This window comes from Chrysoperla carnea, chromosome 1, assembly GCF_905475395.1.
Source record: "Chrysoperla carnea chromosome 1, inChrCarn1.1, whole genome shotgun sequence".
Classification (NCBI taxonomy): domain Eukaryota; kingdom Metazoa; phylum Arthropoda; class Insecta; order Neuroptera; family Chrysopidae; genus Chrysoperla; species Chrysoperla carnea.
The window spans coordinates 131,741,341-131,763,034 of NC_058337.1; the positions used below are offsets into that span (position 1 = coordinate 131,741,341).

The 21,694-nt window shown below is 26.6% G+C and overlaps 1 protein-coding gene across 1 annotated transcript in view; it reads left to right on the forward strand.

Moving 5' to 3' along the window:
- The window catches only part of LOC123295060 (rootletin), a 46,449-nt gene that overhangs the window by 13,015 nt on the left and 11,740 nt on the right, over positions 1-21,694 (forward strand). Inside the window, exons 3-4 of the mRNA XM_044876273.1 lie at positions 21,051-21,152; positions 21,435-21,692. Of these exons, the coding sequence (XP_044732208.1) occupies positions 21,051-21,152; positions 21,435-21,692 (360 nt within the window). The remainder of the gene's footprint in view (positions 1-21,050; positions 21,153-21,434; positions 21,693-21,694) is intronic.

Genomic DNA, 21,694 nt, shown 5'->3' on the forward strand with positions numbered 1-21,694 from the left:
TTTAAATTTCTTGTTTGGGAAAATTTTTGTATTCACCTCGAAAATCAAGAGAACAAATTTTGAAAATATTTATTATTAGGGAAATGGAAATATTTATTATTAGAAATGTTGTAGAAAATATATTTTGATTATTCTTTCTATTCGGTGTTTGCAAAGCAAATCATGCGTTTAATTTGAAATATGACTTTTTTCAATTGTATCAATTGGTATAGTTATCAAACACAAATTATTGAATAACAAGTGAAAACAGACGATTGACTGAGTTAATTGTTGAAATACCATGTATAGAAAGTGTTGATGACTCTGTCACATAACACATATATGTATAACTGATATTCCTATATAATACATACTATACGATTTGCGCATAATTTGCGCTCTCACGGGTAAACAGTGATATTTACAAAAAAATGTTTCAAACAAAAGTTGTTTATTTTTTTATAAGGAACATTTGTTTTATTTAAACTTTTGTTTTATCTCTAACGGTTTACAAGATGGGTCCTACAAGACCCAATTGACATATGTTACTCATTTACGAACTCGACCTCGTGGACAGATGACAGACAGACAACCGGAAATGGACTAATTAAGGTATTTTATGACCGCCTATACCAAAATTTTGTTCATAGCATCAATATTTTACAAACTTACTAAACTTAGTATACTTTGGTATATTTCATATATACATGGTATAATAACAATTGATTACACTTTTTTGCATTAGAAATTGTGAAAATCAAAGACGAAATTGCATCAATAATATTTTTAAAATATAAATTTACATAATTGCTTATTTAAATTTGTTAGAAAAGAGTATTAATTTTTCAATATAAACCATATATACAAACCATAGACTTATATGTCCATCCATAAAATTATATTAATAAAATAGTTTGTCTTTACCATGGAAACTCGACTTGAAATAAAACTAATGCCCGGTACAAATAAGTTTAATATTTACCAAGACATTACTAGGTTAGTATTAGAAAGAAATGGAAATATTCGTTATACACAAAGCTGTTGAAAATGATTAAATTAATCAGGATTAATTATTGACCTGATTTTATATAGTCACACCCATCAAAACTTATCTTAATTTCATTTCAATGCTAAATATTTAAAAATTGAAAAATGAAGTTTAGATTTTCTTTTTTAAATGACTTTTTTCTTCTAGATTTTCATTACATTTTTTTTTCTGCGTATCTGATAACCTGATCGATGATCTGAATTCATCTTTCTTTTGTCAATATTTACTGATCTATTTTAGTTTTGTAAATATTTAGCCATCTATTTTGAGTACAAATGCCCACGTGCAAAATCTTACTTTGAACGAATTTTAACATTTGCACGCGCCTGGATTAGACTTTCATATATACATATCGATATAACGATTATTGTATCAATTCGACACTCAGAAATATTCGCAACGATTAAAAAAGTTTTAGCGACACGCTTTAAGGCAGTACAAGCGCCAAGGCAAGTTTAGAATTGTGGTTGAAATTATTTGTATCTTATTTTCAACTTTGATGATGAATTTTGTTATAACTTCATGAAAAATAGGAATAACAGTTTTCGATATTTACCATGGTTTTCGAAATATCGAAAGCTAAATAATTAAACGAAATTTTCACTTTTCGATATTTTGAAAATAGGACAGATATCGAAAAATTTTATTCTTACTTTTCGTTCAAGCTATAACATAATTTACCGTCAAAATTGAAAAAATATATTTTTTAAATTTGTGCCCCCACTACCGTGCTAATAAATCCTTAATTAGTCGGGCACAACCGGTTTTTTTTTGTTTTCAATAATTTATTAAGTTTTAACTTTAATTTAAATCTTTTTTTTTTTTAATTTCTCCGCGCTTGTTTTAGATAAATCTATGAAAACATATCATCCATCTACCGTTTTCCCAGAAGACCAATCTTAAATATGCCTACTTTTAAAGTCATTTATTTATTTAAATAATGGAACAACCCCTCTAAAAATTTCCTTAATTACAATTTCTTTTATGAGTTACCTATATTTATTATAATAAAATTAGGTATTTTTTACTTACATTCTCATAGCTGCTCTATTTTCAAAAACATTCAGCGATCAATTTCAGCAAAAAAAGTTGAATTTATATTTAAAAATCATTTTACTCTTTTTAGTTCATATTTCAATAAAAACGTGAATTTTTTTAAAAATATATCATTTTTTTTAAATATAAAAAATATCCTATTAGTTTATTTATATTTACCAAATTAATTGATACTTAAATGAAAAAGTCAAATAAAAGCCATGAACCAAATTTTTTCTTATGAATTAAATAAATAAAATTTCATAACATTTATATATAATGTTATTAAATCCATTTTCCATAATTATTACATTTGACATTTGATTACTTAAACTCTTTTATCTAAATCCGGTATAATTTTATTGAATTTTAATAAATTATAAAATTAATTAATTAACTACTTTTTTGAATAAAAATTTTCTGTTAAAAATAAAAAACTGTCTTTTAATGAATACTACCTCAAAATTCGAACTGTATAATTAACACTCATTCAAAAAAGGGGATTTTTTTTTGTGAAAATAAAAACGCTGGGAATTACGGATTGAATGGCTCACAATCAATTTATGAGAAAGTGGTGCTACTCTAGCTTATTTTTTAAATGTGTACTACCCACAAGTATAAAACCAGCTTTTAAAAAGCCACTAGTTCACTTTCAACAAGTGCACTTGTGACTTGTGGTATTATGGAAACGAACCTTTTTGAAGATGTCAGTCGGTGATGATTATCTTTTAATTAGACACTACCGAAACTGCCTGGAATTATTAATAATTATTTGTTCGGATTTAATAATAATATGATAATGTTTATAATTTGTCTTATGTAGTTAGTTCAAATTTTCTTTAGTATTATTTAAAAAATATAATGCTTTAATTGTTGATGTTTTTCTTTTGCATCTGCATATTTCTAATTTCTAACCTTAAAAGTATTATTAAATGTTTATTATGACGTTATAATTAGAAATCTGCACATGACAAAATACCGATATCTTCAAAAAGGTTCGTTTCCATAATACCACAAGTCACAAGTGCACTTGTTGAAAGTGAATTAGTGGCTTTTTAAAGTTGGTTTTATACTTGTGGGTAGTACACATTTAAAAAAATAAGCCAGTGTAGCGCCACTTTCTCATAAATTGAAACGCCGTGCGAGTAAAACCGCCAGTAATTTATATATTTACTGCCTTAAGGTAGTTCCTCCGCGACCGTCCAGTCAAAAAGTTTTGGACTAATACTATCATTCAGTGCATTAACTTTGCTATGACTATTATACATATACCATATATTATTTTCAAAAGACTGTAGTTACTCACAATTATATATTCTATACGTATACACACACATACTTTGATATATATCTTTACCATTAGTTTTTATATGCTTTCCACAAAAATTATCGCTAAAACGAGTTATTTATTTAAGTTTTTTATCGAAACTATATGGTAAATAATTTTTATTTTTATTTATATATTTTCTAAATATAGTATTCTACATTATATTAGTTTTTCATAGAGATGGTGGACGTCATTCATTGGTAAATAAATATAATATTTGTAAATTTGTGTATTTTTATACACTTCTCCCATGTACACGTACAAATTGCGTCACTTTTAATTGCTAATATCTCATGTATGGCATGGTAAATCATCTTCTAATTTTAACAGCATGTGTATTATGAATTAAATATTTTATATTCTGAGTTTTGAGAAATTCTTGGAATATCACTTTCGTGTAGGTACTACCTTAAGTATTTCATTTTGGAGTGAAGAAAAATTGATCGGCTAAAGTTTAATGTAAAAATTATAGTGACAAAAATTTATTTTGTATATTTATTGATCATAAAAAGATCGAAGTTCATCTTCATTAAATTTTTAACACTTAATTAGTCAGATTAATTGTTAATTCGGCTAAATAGTAAAAATTGAAATTGTTAAAAATTTCTTCTACGAGGTTGTTGAGTTAAAATCAAAGTCTAATTCTGCATTTAAAATGTAATTAAATTAATTATAAGGATATATATTTAAAATAAGTTGTTATAATTATAATATTTTATCTGGTAAACTAATTTATGTAATTGATGTTTTGATGATAAATAAATAATGTTATTTGATATTAATATTGGAAAATAATAGTTTTTAATACATGACTTGACAGAGTAACCAAGGAACTCCAGACGATCAAAGTACAAATATTTTATATTTAATATTAATATGTGATTCTTGTCATTTCTCATTTTTTTAATGTTTTTATTTACATTTTAATTTGTTACAGGGATGCATATGATCAATCTTTTGTTTATTTATAAAGTCCATGATTAGTTAAAGGTCTATAATATATATGAGCTCCGATGAGATTCTAGTATTAGAACTTTGGAGGGAAAAAATACTATAAATTGTTCCCAATCTTTCGAATTTTCGGAAAAATTGATATTTCAATAAATATATATATATGAGGCACACATACATATGTTTGCATAAGTAATACTATACTTATGTTTGTATTATATACAGGGTGTCCCGGGACTCGATGGTCATAGCTTACGAGTGTATTCTTTGAACAATTTTAAGTCGAAAGTGTCTTTTAGACTTTTGTTCAAAACCCAATAGTTAAGGAGTTATGGACACTATTAAATTTAACCAATAACACTTTAAAGAAATTGTTGAATAATCAGTTGAGTCTCATCTTTTATTAATTAAAAATAAAAAGCTATAGTTGATATAATTTTGTACATTTTCGTGTTTTTTATTCAACTTTCTAGCGTCATAATTGGCTCATATATGCCTCTTTTTACGATAAGTACTAATATCTACAAAAATTGTATATTCATATAAAAAAAAGTACTTATCGTAAAAAGTGGGATATCTGACCTAATTTTGACGCTAGAAAGTTGAATAAAAAACGAAAATATGTAGAATTACATATTTATTACATAAAACATTAAAAGACTTTACCTTGTGTGTTATTCTTACGCTACTTACAAGCCTACAAAAAATTTTACGATTTATTTCCATATATGTTAAAATTTGAACATGTTTCTGATGTTATAATTTAAAACGTAAAAAAAAAAAGAATTATTAAATACAGATTATTTACAAAATTTATATAAAAATTTATTTGTTTATACAAAATGAACTTAAAACTCTGAATGAACAATAAATAATAATAAAACAATAGTATTTATGGAAATTTTTATTTCCGTAAATTATAAATATATGATTTTTTTTAATATATTAATTCAAACTATATAAAAACGATTTTGATAAAACATTTTTTTATCTTATGTAGACATCCCTGAATGATAATTTAATATAAGGATGGATTTATTAGTAGTAATAAGCTATACTATAACTTATGAATTACAAAGTGTAATAAAATGTATTTATAACATGTTTTAATTGTATTTATTATAGTTGTTAATTATTTTTTATGTAATTATAATTTTTTTACACTAATTGCGTTGTGTTTTTATTATCAATTGAACACAAACACACATAAACACACACGCATATACACACACAAGAATGTGTCTTGTGTGAAGGATAAATATACCGTATGAGCATTATTTAAGTCGTAAAATTATATTCGTAAAAATTACGCATAAAATTTTAATTTGGTGGAGGTGTTGGAAAATTTTTTCAAATCTCACTTATAGTTAGAGAAGATAAAAAAACCCAGAACTCGCACTTGAAACATAAATAAGAAGAACATTCTCCTTTAAATTACCTTTTTCCCTAGAGCTTTTTCAAGTTGAACCGATTTTGAAGATCCTCTATTTTTTTTAGTTGTTCCGGCTACAAAATCCTAAACTCGTACTTAAAACATATTTAAGAACTCTCTCCGTAAAATTTCTTTTCAAACGTAATAAAATAAATCAAAATCGACACAGACACACACACACAACGGTCAAACTTATAACACCCATTATTTTCGGGGGTTAAAAAACAATTTTTTCTTGCCACTTATGATGATGTAACCCTTAACGAAAAATTTAAGCCCCGGATGGTTTTTCTAGAAGGCTATTCCAATCCTGTTTTCCGAAAATTCGCTCTAAAGGCGTAATTTTAAATTTTTTTTAAATTTAAAAAATATACGTTTTCTAGTGTAGTAACATTTTGTGTTAAGTATAAATAATTGTAATGAAAATTGAACCGTTCATAGCGAAAACAAAAAAACGACGAATTTCGATGAAATTTCGCGATTTTCTCGCTTAACCATTGAAATCGTAATTTTAATCTCTGAATCTTTCTCATAAATTCGACTTACCGTTATTTCGATTTTTCCATTTTTTAAGGCCTTTTTTAGGCTATTTTATTTTAGAATTTTTTTTTCTACGCGACTAAATTTTCGATAACATGTTTCTAGTGTAGTAACATTTCGTATAGGTATGTTATATTTGAGTTGTAAGTATTGAACAGTCTTTTTAACTGCGACTTGTTTGAGCTATTGTACCTCGTAAACGGATTAAAAATTCAGATTTTTCTAACAATTTGACATTTTTATTTAGCTGTTAGGAATTCATATCGGAATCGGAATTTTACACTGTTTTATAAATGGTACCAATACAGAACTAGTAAAACAGTACATATAATTTCTAACAAACAAATTATGTTTACTTAGAATTTTAATTCATTTTTGCTGGAGTTATTATAAAAAAAAATAATTCAATTTGATTTTTTAAAAATATTTTTCATAATTACGCAATTTTTAATTATCACATCAAATAAGCTAAAATTTTATAAATTTTCAATGTCAGATTGTTTTAATAATAACAATAACAATAACATTAATCGTAATTTCTTTGAAATTTGGAAATATTTTTCATATTCACGCAATTTTGCAATTTTTTTTCTTTTTCCTAATTTAAAAACTTTTAAAACATTTTACATAAAACCAAAAATTGTTATTTTGAAAATTTATTAAAAATTTTCAAATATTTTTGTTAGATTGTCCCATAAAGATAAAAGAAAACATTTAAATTGGAATACTAGAACTTAACTTATTAAACTAATAACCCCTAAACATACACAAAATATAAAACACTCAATTTAGTAAGGTAATAAAGGTTATGGAACCTTTTATAAGTTTAAATAACAAATCTGGTAGGTACAAACCTAAAACAGATACCTAATCCTAATATTTGAATTTAACTGTTACCTCTATATAAATATTTCCTAATATATTTCTGTCTATTTTTAAATGTAGATACAGAGAGTTTCGGAAATCTTCAATCGGAGAACTAGATAGTCCAGATTCAGTTTCTTTTTTATTCTAGACTAAGTAAGATATTTATTATAAGCAAATTTGTAGGGGGTACATTATCAAATTTTAGATAAATGTGTATCTAGCTACAAAAATTGTGGTCGGGCTAACCTCAACCCGTCATAAAAGATTCATCGTTCAAGTTAGATGGACTTTAGAATAATCAAAACCTCTGGTTCATCCTACTTATTCGGGAAATATTTTGAGAATCCGAGATGTATGAACAAATCTTGGAAATTATCTAAAAATAACGAAGATTTTTGTTTATAATAATTAATTTTGTTATTAATAATAATTTTTATCCAAATCACGAAGAAACCTTTGAATTTTTATTAAGTGGTTTTCAAAAATTCAAAAAGTAGTTTTATCTTTAATTTGGATATACCACAGTCCATAATTAAAGAAAATTGAAAAAAATACCCTCGCACCAAGACACGAACCAGGACCTTTTGGATTCATGCCAAGCGCCTTATCCAATTTGGCTATACAAGCTGCGGCTATAAAAATAAATAAATAAAAAAACAAATATTATTATTATTTTTTTAAATGAAACGTTTAAAAAAATAAAAAAATTTATTTCAATGTACTAATTATTATTAATTCAACTGAGAAGTCAAATATCTAAGGAATAAAAATCCTTATAAATAAAGAACTTATAAAATAAATAAATAAATCTATCCATAATAAAATTTGTAAAGAAATTTATAAGTCAACTAATAACAGTGCCATATCTATAATTTCAAAAGAAAGAAAATCTTATCTAAGACTCCACACTTTGTCTAGCATAGATTTTGGGATTTTATCAAAAATCTCACATGAACAATTCGGATCGATTTTAGGAAATTTCTTAGAAAGTATTTGTAAAATGGTCAAATTAACCAAATATTCGTCATTTTTTGTTGTCAATTACTCCAAGTGACATGATGTTAAAATCGGGTGAAAATTGTTTGTCATTACGGCTCAGATGATAGATTACCAATGAACATATTAAGTTAATGATGCAAATCATCGTTTAATATTTCAGGAACTCTTCTAAGATTATTATGATTATAATAGTAATAAAGTACATCATTTATAAAGCAGAAAATAAAATAAAATATATAGCACAAATGTATATAGGTATATATATATATATAAAATGTTAGGTTATGGTACTGAATGGCACAATCAATATTAGGAAATACATGAATAGGATTTAACATCTAACTAATCAAACTAACTATTTACTATTAGTTAGCAAAGTATAGTTTAGAAAGTCTATGTTTTTAAACTTACACAAGATAGAAAAACCATTATAGGTAGTAGATATATGTATACACTTTGTTTTGAGGTTATTGTCTTTTATATAATAATACAGGTTAGGTTTGTTAAAAAAAAAATACAGGTTAGGTTTATATCAAATACAGGTTATGTTTATATGCAAGTGTCAAACATAACCTAAGCCCTACGCAATGAGAAGAATCAGTTATTTGGTTTGATTAAGCATTATTTATTTTCAACCAATCAAATTATCCAAATTACTGTCAAAATTGAAACTAATAATAGGTTACTAAAGTAACTTTTTTAGTGTTCTAGTTTTCTCAATAAATCATGACAAATTTTCAATTATAAACACCGTTTATTTTCACATTTTAGAGGCATATAGATAAAGTTCTGTACGATATATATGTGATAACGCATTATTAACGCACTTCGAAGATTGCCCAATTCGAGCTACGTACTCGTTGTACAAATTTCGCATGCGTATAACCAACTTGTATTCTAAATAACCATTAAAGATATTAACACTTGCTCAGGAACAAATATCGAACTGATATTAGATACTAGACCAATAACTAATTGATTAATAAAATAAAAGTCGGAAGAAAAACACCTTAACAGTGAACGAAGTAGCACTACTAAAATAATACACCCTCGTTGTAAGTATTTCAAGACGACAAACATTTTTCTTCGCGAGCCGACACTATATATTTTTTCACAGTATGAAGAAAATTAATTATTCATATTTGTTGATTGCATGTAGGATTTACTTCAAGAAAATTGACTTAGCAACTATTCTATTAAAGTAATAATTATCTAAGGAAATTTCAATTGATATTCAAAACAAAACACTTGAAAATTTATTTATCACTCCTTATATGTCACATTTTCTTGAATATACGATGTTCCCTTCCTCTTTCGATGTCTTAAATAGTCAGGATTTTGTTCGTGGATAGGCAAGAACGGATTTAGAGGCCATAGGGCATCAAAGGAGTGGAGGTCCCTTGACCTCTAATTATTTTTCAAGTAAAATGGAAATTTTTTTTCAGTCGAGTGTTTCAATAATGTATTGTGAGACCAAGTAAATTATTTTAACAAAAATATATAAATAGAGTCATCAACAAGAATTGTCGAAAATCAAATTATAGTGTTAATGAATTGAACATTGCGAAAGAGATTTTTTTCGATAGAAAATCGTTGATGGTTTTGCTGAAGTCTAGTTCTCGGAGTAAATCACTCTCAATGCTGAGTAAGGATAGCTTTAATGGGTGATTTTGTCCCATCATAGTTCAGAGCCTACTTTTTATAATTTCCTTTTTTCTAACAACAAAAACGGGAAATGTAAAACAACGAAAAAAAAATTTGAGTTCCTTATGGTGGGGGCCACTTTATTTTGGATATCGGATATCGTTCTTAAATCCGGACATCCTCCGGAACATATCCTTTTAATGAGGATAAACTTATTTAAGAAATGTATGAAAAATTTGATTGTTTTGAAAAGAAAACAATATGATTCTTTGAAGGGAGCGAAAGAGACATTTGGTGTAAAATGAGCCAAAAAACTTAAAAACCCAGAACAAAAAAGCAAATTTTTCAGCTAAGTAAAAAGAAGCAGTTAAAAACTGGGTTCAATTTATTCTAGGTAAAATTTTGATCTTAAGTCGAGAATATTCTGTATTTGATTACAAAAATCCCGATTTTTGTCTCAACTATGTCTGTATTTGAGTACTTTGTCCAATCTATGTTCGATTACCTAGTAAAATGGTTTGTTTAATTAACGGGTTTGATCAATTAGAAAAAAGATACATTTTTTTGAATTGAATAAAATCAAAGATTTGGAACAATTGAACTTTGCAGTAAAATCTGAAAATATAATTAATGAATGAATACAATCTTATAATCTCACATCCTGTTAAAGGATATTATTTACAAAACTGCCTGTATTTTAAAAACACAGGAATTATTTATAACATATAATTTACGATCCATTTAATAATATAAAAAATTTATATCCGTGTATTAAAATATATAATGCAAAAAAAAAAAATAAAAATAAAAATTATTTTAATAGTTCACGAACTGGTAATAAAAAGTGCAACCAACATCATCTAGACATGTAATTTAATAATGTAATAATGTGTAATAAATTAAAATTGTCTGGAGCAAAGATTAATGGCTGTTGTCACTTTTTAATATATAAAAAAAAAAAGTATGAAGATTATGGGTACATGTGAACATGTGGCTTTGCTCTGATCACGAAAAATAGAGAAATTTTTAATGATATTTGGCGTACAAAAGGGATTACGGAAAAACTAACTGTCCACTATTGAGAAAATTATTTGCCAAGCGAAAACCGGGAAACAATAGTAATTTACAACAATACTGTTTAATAAAAAATAGTCCAGTCCATAGATATAATCTTTTTTTAAGCCTGATTATATGCCTGCCATATATTGACTTCTTGATGCCGTTAGTGATTTTCTTAATACCAGCGCAAAATCTTGTCGCAGATGAATCCAAATAAATGTTATTTTTATTTTTGTTATCTCTCGTATATGATACAAGGATTTCAGGCGATATTCTCAGATACTCGACAAATGAATTCTGTTTTCTTTGTGTTTTTTTGTTTAAAAATTCGACAAAATTCAAATTTGCGTATTTGTGAGTAGGTAGATCTGGAGCGATTTCCCAGAAAAATTCAGAAACAGGGATACAATTTTTAATAGATATTTAAAAATTTTGCCAGAGTATCAATAAACTCACAAAATTCGCTACAAACTCTTAGGATTCAAAACCTATTAAGGTAGTTAGGAACCAAAACATGATCATTTGAAAATTGGAAGCCTTCCAATACTATTTTAAACCCTTGAATAAAAAGAGGAGTGTTATAAGTTTATTGACATGTCTGTGTGTCTGTGTGTCCGTCCGTGGAATCGTAGATTCTAAACTGGTGAACGGATTTTGATTTTTTATTTGTTGGAAAAGTAATTTGATCGAAAGGGTTCTCAGCTTTCTTTTGTTTCAAGAAAATTTTAAATTTTGCAATATTTTTATTTAGATATTTACTTTAATTAAAGCGGCATCTACTACAATTCCCAAGTGTCCTCTATCATAATTAAGAAAAAAATTATTATAATTATTAGCTATTAAATGCGATAGCTTTATTTACTACTTTCTTTGAGATAATTTACGAAAAAATTTCCACTTTTAAATTCCATTATTTTTACTTTTATATTCCATAATTTTTACTTTTATATTCCATCATTTTTAATTTTAAATTCTACATAATTCCGACTTTATTTGTTAATTTCCCAAAATTAAATCAATAAATGAATAGGAATTTTGTTTTTTGGAATTTCCCAAATATATCGTTTATTTAAATTTACAATTTATTGAAAAGAAATTATTCATCTTTTGTTCTTGATAAATTTAATCAAATAAATTTTAATTTTGGTATAAATTTAATATGATTTCATTTTTCACAAAAATTTTGGAGTGATACGATCAGATAATAACTCAAAAAAACTTTTATTTGTCACGTACTTTTCATCTTTCAACACTTTTCAATAAATAACTTTTTTCAATGAAAGTTAAGTGAATCCTTAATTAATTAATGTTGTCTCTTTATTTGAAAATTATTTAAAAAATATTTTTGTGCTCCTCAGTTAGAATTCTTTCAACTAATATGTCGTGTGATTAAACTTTGAAAAATTGTTACTCATGTTAATAAAATAGTCCCTCCCTGTACAAAATCAAACCCCATCAAATTCAGAATATAATTTTCTTTGAGTGATGATCTCGTTTTGATTCCTCAAAAATAGCCCTTTAATTTGATATGTCACATAATAAACTTAAGAAAAGTTTTTTTTAACTTTCTATTAAATCTCCCGAAAGTTTCCAAGATTAGAGAAGGATCAGCAAACTCTATTTCGTCCAATAGAGAAAAGAGACAGTGGTAGTAAGGCATAGAGACAGACAAAAGAGCCATCAATAATTCTTTTTTTCATTTTGATAACGGAACAACCATTAAAAAAAAACTAATAAACAAATGGTGGAAGCGCAATTAAATAAAGTAGTATATCAATTCTTATCATGTATTTTAAAATTATTTACGCTTCCACCAAAATTATTAAACTGATATGTTTGAGAAAGACCAACAAAAATTCAACTTCGAGTACATTTGAATTAAAGTTTATTGGGAAGAATATGTTGTTACTCAATGCTGAAAATCGGATAAATATACAACTTAAATTAGGTAAATAATAGATCTCTGTTAAAAGATTTCGTAAAAAATAACTTCGATAAAAGATTCGTAAAAATATTTTTAAAGAAAAACATACCGTTAAAAAGTAAAAATTTTGCAGATTTTCAATGGTTTTTCTATCACGGAGATATCTTACCAAAAATATTTTTATAGTTCTTTTTTTCGTGATATTTCGTCGAAAAGTCTGTCGTCTCAACGTCATATAATTGAGTTTCTTATTATCACGATGTAATTATTATATTCACGATGTTCTCTCTGTTTGGAACGAAGTGGTATATTTTACTTACTGTGCTCTTGAATTCAGGATTGCCACTCAGAATGATAGAATCTAAACTCAGTGTTCTCAATTGATAAGAGATAGTTGAACACTTTCAATTATAAAGTAATTTCTTATAAAAGTAAATTAAGTACAGGACGTCTTTTACCTACATGGGATTCCTTTTTATTTTGTAAAACTTCGTTTGTCAGCTAGATCGAGAAAGTACTCCATCACTGACATACAGAGAAGAGACAGGTTCACTCGTTGTATCAGACTGTATAAACAGATTCATGTATTAAAAAGTATCTCGTTTTCGGCCACGAAATACAAAATATTAGCAATTAGATTACTCTAGATAAGTTTTTCGACTTAATTAGAGTGCTAATTAAAGAGTTATTCAATGTTTTTGCGTATTTTAATTGATGGCAAATCGAATTTCGTTCAATATTAAGTTGGACCAATTAAATCATATAAACAATCAAAGATACATAATAGTAATATTTCATAATTTTGATGCTAGAAACTTCGAAAATCGTATTTCAAATCAATTATTTTGTCATTGAATAATGTCCTCAATGCGTAGAATGGAATGATCAGTTGCCCAGAGTGCCTAGTGGAAAAAATGGGACCTGACTAAGAACTTTTTTCGAAAATTGAATAAACTTATTTGAAGTTAATTTTAGTTAACTCATATGTAAACAAATAAATTAAAAACAAGAGAAAACAAACAATTGACTGAGTTAATTGTTGAAATACCATGCATAGTCAGTGTTGATTTCTTTATCACATTACACATACAAACATGTGACACATACATAACTGATAATCAAGTATAGTACATATTATAAAATTTCCGCCTAATTGGCGCCCTCACGGGTAAACAGTGATGTTTACGAAAAAATGTTTCAAACAAAAGTTGTTTAATTTTTGATAAGGAACATTTTTTTACATTTAAACTTTTGTTCTATCTCTAACGGTTTACAAGATGGGTCCTACGGACCCAAGACCCAATTGACCTATGATGCTCATTTACGAACTTGACCTCACTTTTTACGTCCTGAGTACGCTGTAAAAATTTCAGCTCGATATCTTTTTTCGTTTTTGAGTTATCGTGTCCACAGACGGACGGATAACCGGAAATGGACTAATTAGGTGATTTTATGAACACCTATGACAAAATTTTTTGCCTAGCATCATTATTTTTTAGCGTTACAAACTTGGAACTAAACTTAATATACTATGTATATTTCATATATACATGGTATAAAAAGTAAAACCTCTTTCTTAAAAAACAATGCACAAAAAAACAAGACGATTATTGACAAATTTTCGTACAAAAAAAAAACAAGAAAACTTAGAAAAGAGTGTACATATAAAACCGAAAATGCAAACAAATATCCGTTTAGAATACACATAGAAAAAGATAGGACAGATAGGTTTATATATATGTAATCACGCATAGAGGTACCACCAGTCACTTCAAGCATGGAGCTAATAAAATAACTCATTTTCCGAATAATATTTTCTATATATACTAAAAAATATTAATAATAATTTATTTAATATAGATATTATTATTATACACATGAGAAATACTTAAGGGAGTTTGCTCACTGGAAGATTGATTGAAGTTTATCTTCTTCTCCAAGCCAATTAGACATTTGGGTATCTAATTCATTTTCGCTGATTTGTAGAGTCTGATGGGGGACATCATGTTCTGACATGTAATTTGACCTAGTTCTTCGGGTTTCTATAATGGCCAATTTATATCCTAAGCGGTAAGAGATAGAAAACTTCCTCATAAAAAAACATTACACCATCTAAACCATTTTTTCGAAAATCGCCAGCTTTCGAAAGAAATACGACTTAAAAATATGTCATTACTGTATTGAAACTAAGAAAAGACGATAACTACGGAAAAATGCTTTTGACAAAAGTTGTCAAGGCCAATAGAGGACATATGCCTGTGTCCGTGACTTTGACCTACAATTATCAATTAACTTTAAGCGTTTTTTCTTTTGCTTTAAAGTAACCTGAAGAACTAGGTCCAATCTGATGTCATAATGTCTCCCATCAAACTCTACAATTTTTGTTGAGGTCATTTTTTAATAAAAAGCGCCTCTGGCGAAATATTTAGATTCATAGTTTAAAATGGTCCACCCTGTATATAAAGAGAATTTTTTCATTCAAAAAGATTTTTAATATCGGCAATTTTTTTACACAAATATGTTAAACATAGTATAAAAATGTTCAAAATTTCACACATTTGTAAGGCAGAAATATATAAGGAAGAAGTTACAATTAATATGTAACGAGCTGATAAAGTATAAAAAAAAAACTTAATTTTCGTTTATATCTTAAGAACTATTTTTGGGAAAGCTCTAAAAAACTAATATTTAAGAAAATAAAGAAATATTAAAATTTAGAAAGGAAAATTCCTTGTTCAAGAGATAAACAAAAAACAAAAACTTATAAATATACAGTTATTTGTATGTATTGAGTATATGTATGCACACTACATCTTAGTATTATGTACATTAACATGACTGTTGTCACAAATAGTGCACATAGTAATTATAGCGACCAAAGTTATAATTACCGAAAATCATTTTAATCAATTTTTTTTAGCATCATGAATTATAATTACCATAGGGTTTTGCCGTTGCCAAATAATTTGCCAGATAAGCAATCGTATGTCAAATGCGAGATATATTTCATACCGACAAGGTTAATTCCAATCAATGTCTTAAGCTCTTCACTGATTCTCTCGCACCAATGGCAGCATGATCGTTCTGCCTTAAGTCCTCAATTTTATGTATATTTAAAATATTGTATATTGTTGTATATAGTTAATAATATCTCTGCTAAATGATATCAAAATATCTATGTAACATTATTTTAAACAGTATTCAATCTATAATTTTTATTGCGTGATTATGTTAACAATATATAAATATGTATTTATTATGATCTGTAATAATTATTGTTATTAATCTTATTGTTGTTGGCGATAATATGCGAGTATTCTTTTACGTGTAACAAATGTCTGTCTGGTATTGTAGGCTTACTATAATTCCTCAGACAAAAGTGCTTACAGAGGCTAAATCAAAATAGTAAATGTCTCATTTGTACAGATTATGTTTAAAGTGAAAATAAGTTTGATTTATTTTGCTCTCTTTTGTTAACATTTTTGTTTGTCTCCTTTGCCCCATTTCGAGGGCCCAATGGGCAAATGTTTCTTCGCTTTTGCCCCCCTTTAAATCCGTCACTGACCTTGAGAATGATTTAAAAAAAATGCTATCGTTGGCTTGTAAGTAGACAATCAGAAGAATAAAAAATTATTAGGGACTTTTTTTGCAACACATTTTTAATTTAAAACAAAACCACATTAACAATCAGTCTTCCGCCTACCTGCATTCTGATAAAATATCTCCATTTTTATGAAAATGCTGCCCAGTAAATACTCTATTGACTCTAGGTACCACATCTTATCCTATATAAAAGAGGCAAGCTGTACCATTTCTTCTATATTTAATTTGTTCTAGATTCCAAAACTTGCTATATATAAAAAATTGCTATATATAAAATAATTCTCAGCTTGTGTCTAAGCTTTCATATTTTTTTAAATTTATTGCGTGTTTATATCAATTTCCTCAAATAATTTATCATAATAAAAATGCCATTTCCCTATATTTGACATATTTATTCCGGATTGTCTCCATCGAATAGCTCTATTGGAAACATTGATCATTATATGACCTGGATACCACAGTTAATTAAAGCCTCAATTGCAAGAATTTTTTTTGATTTTGCATGCCAACAATAACCTTGAATCTATTATACGAATAGGTACCAAAAATGCAAAAATTCCAAAAGTTCCATAAAAATTTTTATGCAAATAATATTTTCTTCAAATTTTCTTTATGATTTTTCATTAGTATCGTGGATACACAGTTGTAAAGATCTTTATCGTAAAAATATTATGTTCTCGGAATTGTTATCGATACTGTTTGAAGTATTAACTATCTTTGTGCCGATAATTACGGATAGTTTAGAGGGAATATACGAAATTGTTGTAAGAATCAAATTATTTTAGAATTTTTGAATCTATTTTTTGCTTTAAAAATTTTTACCACGCTTTTAAGAAATCACGCATCTAAGAAATATATTTTCACTTACTAACTGTGTGAACTAATTGTATGAAAAATTGAAATGATATTTTAACGACTTGAATCATACACATTTATTAGTCCCGTTTGCTTAAAACTGCGTTTAACATAAAATTTGGGGAGTCTTTTAAATATTTTATGAAAAAAATTTTTTTTTCTTAAATTAAAGACGTCTGTTATTTTTTTTTTTTTAATTTTTTATTGTTTAAGATTTGTTAACTTAAAGAGTACTTATAAGATGATGAGGATAAAAAAATCCGGTTCGGAGCTTTTATGAACTTTTTTTGAGTCGATTATTGGTTTGTTTTGCTGCTTACTGTTTTTTGGAGCTTTATTAAACTCGGAATAATTTCTATCGTTTAATTTTTAGCTGAACTTGTTTATTTATTCGAAAAATGGATATATTTGTTTCATAATCCTACTAGTTACGTTTTAATTTTAATTAAAATACCTTTGATAATTCGGTAATAAATTAGCTTACGGATAAGATTTGTCTTGCTTTTTTGTAATTACTAGAAAATAATGTAAAGATCTAAAAATTGGCCATGAATGTTTAAACCTTTCTACTTTACGATTTCAATACTTAAGTTATAACTAATTCTTATTTTTTACCAGTGTGCAAATCAACTTAAAATTTGCCAAGTTTTTACAGATATGCTCATTTTTTAGATTTTCTAAAATTTAATTTCTCTTTTTTATTTTGAGAGTAATGACATATATTTAGGAAGTTTTATTAAAATTACGTAACACTTTTATTTTCTAATTTAACCTTTTATAGTTTATCAATTTTATATGAATAAAATTAAGTTATTTATTGTAATAAATTGATATTAATCGCTTTTATTATTATTGAATTTGTATTGATTGATTGATTTTTAGATGTTTTAGAAACTTTTATATTTTTGCGTGAGGTTAATGTACGATTAGAAAATTATAACAACACTTTTAAAAATGACAATTTTTTTCCAATTGTGATAGTAAAATTGTTATTATTTTAAGTACAATTTTGTTTTAAATCATTGGCGGTGTTCGATATAACTTCAATTTACTTAATTATTTCGAAAAATCTATTTTTATAAACTCGGAAAAAGAACTAGGAAATTTTTTTGTGAATTTTTCAATTATTTCCAAAAGGTCATGCTTTGAAAAAATTGTTAAAACGAAAAAAATTAGTTTATTTCTGAGATACTGGCTAAAATCAAGTACAAGGGTGATAATTTATCCAGAGTGCAATTGGATAAATCAGAAACTTGTTATTAAATCGTAAAATCTACCAGATTATCGTGTCTATGAATTATTTAGGATAATTTGATCTTCGAAAATACAAAAATTCAGTTCATTTGACTTTAAAATAACTATTTTGTGATATCGCTACGAAAAAAAACAAGGCGATATTTTTATAATTTTTTTATGATTTGCTCACTTTTTCTTTGTCTTTAATTTGGATCAAAATAGTTTCTATAGAGTCTTTTTGTCCCAGAAACAAAAACACTGGGTGCCTTTGGCGATTGATAAAATAGTTTCAGATATATTCTATACTTTTGCTAAAACCACAGTCAATGTCTATATGGGAAATTTGTTTGGATCTACGTTTAAAAGTACAAATCATGGTTGCATTATTTATTAAGTAATGAAATTATTAAACCAATAAAAACTTGAAGATTAATATTTCTGCAATTAACAAATTTTTGGTTAATTGTTTCATTATTTTTTGTCTTTTTATTGATTAATCCGCCACTTTAAAATAACTATCTTTTTTTTTAAAAAAATAAAGCCTTGATGATGCTATCAATGGTGTGAGAGTCAATGAAAATTAAAAATATAAATATTTACTAGAAAAATATCTTCATATATTTAATAACAAAAAACGTCAATGAGTTATTGTATTGCTTAGAAGATTATTAAAGTTTATGTAGAACATTTCATATTGGCATAGTCTAGCGATGTAATTCTATGCCTTCTGTGGGTTGATTGGTGGCACTTTTTATTTGTTTTCATTCTCAGTAGTTAGACATTCTATTTCAATTTTGAGTATAAAATTCATTTAAAGAAATTTTCGCGAATACAAAAAGAAAGACGCATAAATGAGTACGATTTAAAACAAAGAACTTTTTGTCAGTTCTATGCCGTAAAATCCTTAAAATTTTTAATTGTTTCAGAAACATTCTCTTTGTGATTTTTCAGCAATCCTTATCATGTTATGCGTTTTTATCGAAAAATGTGGGGTGTAGATTAATTAACTAAACGAAATCATCGAAAATCGATTATTCGGATAAAAAAACATAGATTTTTATAAATGTTTACTAGTTTCTGTAGTTACTAATAATTTTTAAAATTCAGCGAATTAGATAGTTGACTATACGACATTAGTTGGGTCTATTTTAAAATAAAATCTAGTACAATTAATATCTAATATTTAGAAAAATGTTCTTTATTATCAAAATTTAAATAATAAATTTTAATAATTAACTGTGTAATTTGTTCACCATCTTATTTAATAATATTCTAACATCATTTTATACAAATTTTCCCATTAAAAAAGTATATGAAAACTTAAAAAATTAAAATTGAATTTCTCAATTTCTGGAACATGAAATTGGTTATTATACTAAATAAGAAATTTATTCAATACAATAAAATTATCAAAGTTGAAAAAAAAAATTAATTAATTTACTTTTGATATATTAATAGTTAAAACTTGTAAAAAAATTTATATAATATGGGAAAAAACAAGTAAAACAAACAATTGACTGAGTTAATTATTGAAATACTCTGTATAGAAAGTGTTGAATTTCAGTGTTTGTATTATTTTTAATAAATTAGAAAAGTTTAAAAACCCAGTTGTACAAATTGTGGCCACTTAATCAAAATTTCAGCTAGATATCTCTATTCGTTTTTTTGAGTTATCGTGGTGACACACGGACAAACAGACAGAAAGATAAACCGAATGGACTGCTTAGATGATTTTATGAACACCTATACCAAAATTTTGCTCGTATCATCAATATTTCTAAGCGTTATAAACTTGGGACTAAAATTAGTATGTCTTGAAATATATTACAGGGTATAACAACTGAATCAATATTGGTTAAGATTGTTAAACCAGAATTAAGGCTTTGTTTATAAGATTTAAATAAAGCTTGGGCAAGTTTTGGCAAAGAACTGAAAACTAGGCTACACCCAAATTTGGACCAGTATAATAAAAGCAATGCTCAATTGCCCAGTGCTAACAACTCCACTACGCTAACAACAATAATATATATTATCCTTATGATAGGAAAGCCTAAACGATTTTATAGGTAAAACTTTTTGTATTAATGTTGAGCCCTGGAAGTGACTAAAAGCTTGCCACAAAACTATAATCATTTTTAACTTTTTTTTCACTGTTAGGTCTTGTGTTAATTCGCTGCTTGTGTGTATTATAGAAGCCAATTAAAGCAATAAAAGCATCAAGTGGTTTCTCAAATTTTCAACGAATAATTCGAATTTTATCGTCGGAACCATGGGCGGAAAATCTCTCAGTTTATTATAGAAACAATTTCACACATTGGACATAGAACATTTAATAAAAAAAAATATGTTTATAAGAATAGAATTTTGTAAATCTTATTTTTATCAATAATTTTTACTTGACAAGAAAAAAATAAAATTAACAAATTACTTTCTGATTAATTTCAAATATAAACTCTTTGAAGAGAAATAATATAATTAATTAATAATAATAAAAAATAATAAAAATGAAATATAATATTAAATGATAATTATTTATTTTTATTTGTTACAGTTTCCGATAAAAAAGGAGCCTTTATCACCGACATATTTAACACGATCTATGGACAGAAAACGACCACATTTTTTAAGGTCACCAAAATCTAAATCAACAGAGGTAAGAATTTTTCCATAAATCAATGAACATTTAAAACATTGCAATACACTTGCTTTGGCGAAAGGAAAGTGAAATGTAAGTGCTTTTTCTCCTTAAATGTAAGTCCAGTAGTGACTCGTTTCATCAAATTTATCTGTTGAATTCTGTTTCTTGAATTGTCTTATTGTCAAATAACACATTAAAAAACATTTTTTACAAAGTAAGCAATAAATACGTGAAACATTAGCAAAAATTGTAGAAACGCTTCATTCATTCTTATAATCACGAGAAAATTATTTACAGAGACCGTCCATTTTAAGTTCAGCTGGCACAAGTCGAATTGAGCGTCCACCTTCAGTAGCGCGAGGTCGTGCTGAAGGTGGACGTGGTGAAAGTTCTGGAGAAGATCAAAGAGATGGAAGCCCAGATACACTGTATCGTCAAAATTTAGAATTACGCCATCGACTCGAAGAAGAAGCATCGAATTATAAACGACGTTTGGATACCTATAGGCAAGCTCAACAACATCAAGCTGCACTTGTTAGCCGTTTACAAGCAAAAGT